The 8270-nt window shown below is 31.8% G+C and overlaps 1 protein-coding gene across 1 annotated transcript; it reads left to right on the top strand.

Annotated features, from left to right (window-relative positions):
• The first annotated feature begins 1828 nt into the window (after nucleotides 1-1828).
• LOC132759630 (uncharacterized) lies at nucleotides 1829-5304 on the top strand. The gene is made up of 3 exons (XM_060751438.1): nucleotides 1829-2442; nucleotides 2676-2805; nucleotides 3468-5304. The coding sequence occupies exons 1-3, from the start codon at nucleotides 2183-2185 to the stop codon at nucleotides 4227-4229; spliced, it is 1152 nt and encodes a 383-aa protein (XP_060607421.1). The 5' UTR covers nucleotides 1829-2182; the 3' UTR covers nucleotides 4230-5304.
• Nucleotides 5305-8270: the final 2966 nt, after the last annotated feature.

The following is an 8270-nucleotide window of genomic DNA, read 5'->3' as shown; positions in this document are numbered from 1 at the left end:
CCACATTGTATTATCAATAATGGATTGTTATATTACAATTTAAGACTGCTTATATATTTCTCTTAGTATACATATTTGATAAAGGACATTTTCTTTAAATAGTTCTGCATGAATATATTGGAATTTTCGTAGGATGTGATCCGGATTATTCCGGCCTAATCAACCGGAAAAGTGATGTGCCCTTTTTAAGGACCGAAACCAATATTATTTATCAAGGAATAATTAAAGTACATTTTAAAGGGAGACACATTCAAAATGTACATTGCTTTGTTTTGAATTTTTTATTCATTATATATCCTGTAAATGTCCTCAAAATAATTACACTAGACAGTCATAGGAACAAAATTGTTCTACTTAATATAAAAAATGAAATGGTTGTGTCCTAACTTGACCTACGTGGGTAAGTTTAGAACGTTAAGATTTCACAATAGTTGTCACAGTGAACTTTGGAAACGTTAAAAAACATGTCAAATAAACTACTTAGACTTGTTTCAATCATACAATAACCGCAATATATGTAACTTAGTGTAACTTCCCGAGTTTGTTCAAGTCAAATGATTTGTAACACGTTTTCGGTGATTCTGTCGGCGTCTAAATTTCGTTCAACAAAAAATTTATTTGGGTATATTTAAGCTCCAAACTCACAATTTATAGAATTTATAAAGACATTTAAGCTGGGACTTTAAGGTTGGAGTTCGTAAGATTAGTTTTATATTTTTGCCATTAATTTGCCTGAGTACCCTTTAACGCAAGTAAGAAACTCTGGCCAAGCAAAATTCAAAATAAATCAGATCCAAAAGTCAAGAAGTAAATTACAGTGTTTTATATGTTTACGACTTTTTTCAAACTTTATATATCTGATGATGTTTTTTTATTTAAATAAATTTTACATTACAATAACATAGGGTAAATAACAATACATACATATGACATATCAAAAGGGTTATTGTTTCGTGACTGCAGTTGAACAATAGTTTATTCTTTAATACAATGGAACAAAAGGGTCAGTTGAAAACAATATTATTATGAATAGTTTGAAATGTTTTAGCAAGTTTCAAAGTTATGGACTGGCGAGCTTTTAGTTATTTATTATCTTTATGGCTTGTTTTAAATAAAGTTTATGTCATACACACCGCAGTCAAAGCAAGGTCAATGCACTTGAAAAACATTAGATATTATTATATCTATCTCAGTGTGTGTGTGTTTGCGTGTGTGTGCGTGCGTGTGCGTGTGTGCGTGTGTGTGTGTGTGTGTGTGTGTGTGTGCGTGTGTATGTGCGTTTGCGGACGTGTGTGTGCGCGCGCGTGTGTGCATGCGAAAAACTTGTAAAGCAAAGTTTGCTTGTTATTTGATATTTATTTAGCAGCATGGTAATTTTCACTCCATTGGGGAGTTATTTAGAACAAAAAGCGTTTAAACTGAGTGAAGTGTTTCTAATTTTGAACAGAATGATATCAATACTATAAATAAAGTAAAACTTGATATATGTTATGTCTCATTTTTTAAAAATTTACTCTACAGCCTTTATAAAAAAAACTGGTTTACCGATAAAAGGTTCATTTTACAGCTTTCAAATAATATTATGATGGAAGTGTAAATGAAAATGTAATTGAGGAAAGTATACATATTTTCTTAATCTATTCCATAAAAAAATGTAGTCTTACGCTTCTTTGTTGGATAAAGAACTCAATCCACGCAATGAATGGATTTAAGGAAAAATGTTGTTTATTAGACACCTTATTTAGCTAATAAAATGTTCATATCTGTATATTTCTTATAAATGGATTGTTTTAAAAAAATCGCTGTACAAAAGTTAAAAAATACCTTGAATATTTTTCTATAATATTTTGACAGAATCGTTAGAAATGTCTACTGAGGGTGTCACAGTTCAGACCTGTTCACTATAAAAGGGAGACAGTGTATAAGCGGCCGGAAAGCTCAGTCGGTAGAGCCACGGTACGGTATTCCGAGGGTCCCGAGTTCGAGTCCCGGTCAGGCTGCACATTGTTCTCACACTGGGACATTAAGCGCAAAGCATGGGACCGTGATGGTATAAGCTTCGAGTCCAGTTTCACATTGCTCTCTGTACCCATTAGAAATTCAAGGAAGAATTTCAATAACGCGAGGGAAAATTCCTCGGTTCAAACTTGAGTTTAAGCAGCCGGATATCTTCACCGGAAATATGTGTATGCGGTCAGATAACTTCACCGGAAATGTGTATAATCGGCGGAATAGCTTCCCCAGAGTCAGGGACATCTTGTTTGCGGGTCCCGGGTCCAATTTCTTGGAAGAGAAGGCCTTTATCCGTGAAGAAAAATTGTTAACCGTTCCAAAACTTAAGGCGAAATCGAACAATGACATAGGCGTTCGAATTGATCGTATGCAGGACGTTGCAGGTGACTCACCAGTATATAGAAATAACATGTTTGACGATATTATCCCGTAAGTGTGGTACATTTATAACTTATTTATTTCTTTTATTCTAAAAGTCGTGTAACGCAAAATCTGATTTTACAAATCCGTCCATTAATTGAACTGATTAGCAAGTCACACCTATGTTTCATAATTTTAAACTGCACATAGATAAATTAAATCTTAGTTAAGATTATGCATTAACACAGTTGACATGTCTGTCTGTATTAGTTAGTATTTAGTGCAGTAAAACCTTCTTTCAGTACTTCCAAAAAGGAAATTATTCTCCGAATAAAGGCGGAAATGAAAGCTGAAGCTAATTACCATCTTTTGACCAACAACTGCCAACATTCCTGTACAAAAATAAAATATGGGATCCCCTTTAGTAGACAGGTTCGTAATGCATAACTTTTCTAGATTATAACAGTCTAAATTGAAAACATGAACAGACCCTTAATAATTTTATATAAACTATTTATATATATACACACGCGCGAGTACTTCACTTTGTTTGATTAATAAGACAATATTAAGTACTTATATACAGAAACTGCCGACGTACGGTACAGTTTCAACGACTAACAGGAAGGTATGACAGAATGACGGACAAGCTTCATCCAGGAAAAAGCAATTTTAAGAACGCCAATGTCATGGTCATTTAAAGGCCCATTATACATAAAAAGCCATTATTTTTATATCTCGAAACATTTTATAGTTTGGTGTCTTGTTAAACTTTCTTTATAAAAAAACTTATTTGCCATATAAATGAACTGGCTTTTAATTCTTATGATCTGTTGGAAATTGGTATAATTATTTTGATTCAGTATTTTGTATGGGAATGGGAGTCAAATACTACATTTTCCTACCTTTACGACACATTACTGCATATTCAGCGGTCCGTTAGTTTTTAAACACCTAACGTGCTCTAAATTCATTTATTAAACATTACTAAACACATTTTTGACATTTCTAAAGAATAAGAAAATATTAATTTCGGAAGTGCAATGTGCGTTAAATTGTCATTAAATTTATTTAAACTATTTTGTACTTTTCAGGCTGATATTTCAGGCTGGAACGCTTATGAAAACAAAAGGGTCCAAGTAGCATTAGTTGGCGATTTGAAACCAAAAAGTAATCATATGATAAACAAATTTGTACATCAAGAAAGATTTGAATGTTCTGACAAAGGAAAATCTGATGAGAACGACTTTCATTATATGATTTACAATCGAACCAAAACCGGCTTTCATGATTTTTCTGATTTATATGTTTCAACTTTTGTGAGAGAAACACAAATAAGGTCCGAAATCCAGCAATGCATTCAAAATAATACACCCAATACTGATTATTCAAACATTACACTTACATCCCAACTATCGGAATGTAAAATCTTTAATATCGTACCATGTCGAACACGTTTAAGTGGCTCTGGAAGTCAGCTGCTTTATTCCATGGAATATAAATACGATAATGATACAAGCTATACCGAACCATGTCGAACACGTTTAAGTAGCTCTGGAAGTCAGCTGCTTAATTCTACGGAATGTAAATACGATTATGCCACAAGCAATACCGAACTATATCAAACACGTTTAAGTGACTTTGAAATTCGGCTGCACAATTCTACACCTTCATCTGATTCCAATGTATCGGAAGGATATATGCCATCAACACTTGTGTCTGCAATTTCAGTAATCATTTTGGGTAGTTTGGGTATGTGTATTATAATAAGACATTGGTATAAAAGTCGTGAAAGAATGTCCAATAGCAATTCTGCAGTGTCTACAATTGAGCCTATTCATGACGGTAGTAATTAATGCAACTGCAGTTGAGTTCACACTAAAGATTACAGTTGTTACATGTTTTAAAAAGGTGATATCATGGAGTATAATATCTGTGGTGATATACAAGCACCTAATCGGTTAAATAAACACTGACCAGCCAATAAACGACTTGACACTGATACGATTTTATAAATCATACCCAGGCATTGTTACATAATAATAAACTATAAGAATCAACATTTAAGTGCAAGAGAGACTTTATGTTATAAATTACAGAGAACTGCTGATTAGCAATGAAAATATAAAAAAAAACATATTTTATTGTGAATAATGCAACTTTTAAAGAGGTACATGTATGTAAAGTAATTAAAATAAACTTCAAAAACACATATTTATCTTAAAAAATGAATGAGTGGTCACATTTAACTTAAACTTGGAAAATGTTAAAATGTCTTAGTGAAAGAAATGTTTGCGTGTTTTGACAAGTTATATATAGTTATATTCAAATTACATGAAATGACATAAAAATGCTTTAGACAAGACCAGACCTTGATTCATGCATTTGACAGACAACATTTTAAATCCGAAATAAATGCAAATCTGTATATGTTTTCAGACAATATTTCGTAGAAAAATGCAGATAAATAGGGTATCGGCGGATTGAAATGTTCACACTGACTTCAATTTAAAAACTTTTATCTTTTAGAACTTTTAGAAATAAAATATGAAAAATCGGGAAGTTATTAATATATCTGTAATACAGCTCTGCAAGAGAAATCTGTAATAGATTTCCTAGCTTACCCATACTTACAGTCAACATAATTATGCGTTTATATGTTACCTACTCTAAAAAAGAAATTAAAACAACAGTTTGACGAGATTATTTATAATTGTGAGAATGATAGTTCATGCTTTAATGGAGAGTGTTATGAAAAGAGAAATAATTTTTACATACTCTAAATGAATATAGACTATTTCATTCGGATGAGATAAGTGAAAATATGGTAAGTGCTAGAAATGAATATAAATTTGAGAAGGAACAGATACAATTATGACAAGCAGAAAACATGTAGAAGCTTGTAGATAACATATTTAAAAATGCACGTCTTTGTTGAAAGAGTCTGCAGTTAAAAAAAGATCAAATATACAATTATCGTCTTTAGAGAATTATTTTAAAGCTGTTAATAATCCAAATGATGCATTTTTTAATCCTGACGAAGATATTCTATATTTTAATGAAAGATATTGTGATAATGAGTTTAAAATTATGTTCTAAGAATTAAATGCCATCATTTCAATAGATGAAGTTTATTTACGAATAAAACAACTTAAAAATAACAGATCGGGTGGTCCGGATCTTATTTTTAATGATTTTTTTATTGCTGGCAAAGAAACACTTGCTCTTGTGTTATCTATTTTATTCAATAAAATTTTTGAATTAGGATATTTTCCAGAAAAATTGTCTCAAGGTTATATTATTCCTTTGCATAAAAAGGGCAGTATAAATAATGTTGATACTTATTAAGGTGTTACATTACTCAGTTGTTTAGGTAAACGTTTGATTCGTGTTTTAAATAACGGCGGAAAAATAAAAAGCCCAAGCTTGATTTCGTTCTAAAATGAGTACTACTGATAATGTTTTTGTTTTGAGTGGGTTAATAAATCAAGGTAAAGAACTGTATACATTGTTTATAGATTTTAGCAAAGCTTTTGATAATGTTACAAGAGATAACTTTTTGTATAAACTGATGAAATTAGGAATAAAGGGTAGAATTTAAGATATTATTATGTCTATGTATAAGTCTATTAAGTCAAGAGTTAAATATTTAAAGAGTTAAGCGATGAATTCACATGTACATTAGGCGTGAGACAGGGAGAATGTTTATCTCCCTTTTATACCCCCGGGCATATAGTAATTGAACAGTCCGTCCATCTGTCCGTCCGGCCGAACATCCAATGGTCTATGAGCTTCATTCCATCCATAATTTTAGTTAAAAAAAGAAGGACTGGTTTATGAGGTAACTTTACCGGTTTATGGGGAAAGATAAAAAACCACATAAACCTCATATGTTGGCATGTCCGTCCGTCTGTCCGTACGAGGTTAACCTAGAACGGCAAGTTGGATTTTATTAAGTTCTACCTGTACTAATGGCTTCATTATTTACACACTTACTAGTCCATACAAAGTATATGATCTGGGCAAGTTACATAACTATGGCTTCCATTTGCACCAAGTTATGGCCCTTTTCACCACTTAGAAAATGAATAATGGTTAACCTAAAACGGCAAGTTGGAAATATTCTATGTTCTATCTGAACTAATGGCTTAATAATTTTCACACTTACTTATCAATACAATGTACATGATATTGCCAAGTTATATAAATGTTCCATCCATTTTCCCAGTAATAATTATTTCTCTTTTTATCACTTTGAAAATAGGGCCTTGTATGGTTAACCTATTCCGCCAAGTTGGATTTATCAAAAGAATTCTCCTAATTACTTTAATTAAATGATATCTTTAATATTTGGTAGGTGGATACCTTTAACGGTCATCTATTTTTTGTGGCGTTAGGCGTCTCTAGGTAAAGGTCAAGGTCACTTGTGTATAAAAATCAATCTAAACATTTCTGCTCATACAGCATTTATTTTTAAGTTAATGTTTTTATGTTTATAATAGTCATACCAAGGGAGGTCCTCTTCCTTTTCCTTTAGTAAGGGGTCATTTGGGTCAAGGTCAACAATGTCAAAAATAGATTTTTTACACTTTTACCGGTGTATTAACCTTATTCTATCAGATGTCTTGTATATTTTGTAGGAACATAAAATTGAGGTATTCTCATTTTGATGGAGGTAGGGTTCAGTTGGATCAAGGTCACCAGTGCTAAAAAAAGATGTTTACACTTTTGCTCATACAGCCTTTATATATTGACAGATTTATTTCATATTTGGTAGGAAAATAAGTTGCATGATATTCTTCCTTTGGAATTAGGTGTCAGTTGGGTCAAGGTCACCAGTGCTAAAATAGATTTTTTACACTTTTGCCCATACAGCCTTTATTTCAAATATTGTTACTGACAAGAATCTGAGCCGGGGACATTTGTGTTTAACAAACACGTCCTTGTTTATTTTCATTATTTATTAATGATAAAGAATACATTTTTCTGCAAAATGGAGAAAATAGTATTGATGTTAATATGATTCAGATATTTTTATTGTTATATGCTGATGACATTGCAATATTTGCAAATTCAGCTGAAGAATAATAACAGAGTATGAATCTGCTAAATGATTATTGTTAAACTTGGAAGATGAAAGTTAATGTATTAAAAACTTAAGTAATGATTTTAAAAAAGGGCGGTAATTTACCAAGAATTCTATTTCGATGATGAGCAAGTAGAAATTGTAAATAAATTTTCGTATTTATGTATAGTTATTACATGTGGTGGATCACACTCAAAAGCTCAAGATACCTTAACCGCCTCCGTGGTCGAGAGGTTAGAAATCGATGACTTCTTATACAGTTACTGAGTTATCTCTTTTGCGTTGATTCGATGCCCGGGAGATACTTTGGTAGTTTAGCGCGGAGGAAGGTAGTCTAGTACTGGTGTAACTATCCAGGAACGATGGTTAGGAAACTACTCGCCTATATGACTGAAATACTGTTGGGAAAAGGCGTAAAATGAAACAAACAAACAAACAAGATAGATTAACAGGTCAAGCACAAAATAAGATATTTAGATTAGATATTTGTATAAATTCACTTTTATATCTCCTGAACATAAATTGGATTTATTTGACAAAGTTGTTCACCCTATTTTAAATTACTGCAGCGAAGTATGTGGTTTTACTAATAATGTGGCAATTGAAATAATTCATCTACAGTTTTTTAAAAAAAATCTTTGCGGTAAAGAAAACAACGCAAAATTATTTTGTACACCGGGAATAAGGTAGAACAAGCTTAAAATGTACACATTTTTTTTTAAATATAATCAAAATTGGATGAAAACTATTCATTCACATGAAAACAAATATATTCATAGAGTTTATCATATGACTGTTAAAGAATGATTAT

This window comes from Ruditapes philippinarum, unplaced genomic scaffold (genome assembly GCF_026571515.1).
Source record: "Ruditapes philippinarum isolate M1 unplaced genomic scaffold, ASM2657151v2 ctg12024_1_1_1_1, whole genome shotgun sequence".
Lineage (NCBI taxonomy): Eukaryota > Metazoa > Mollusca > Bivalvia > Venerida > Veneridae > Ruditapes > Ruditapes philippinarum.
The sequence above is the reverse complement of the archived record's forward strand: the minus strand, read 5'-3'. Positions and strand labels throughout refer to the sequence as shown.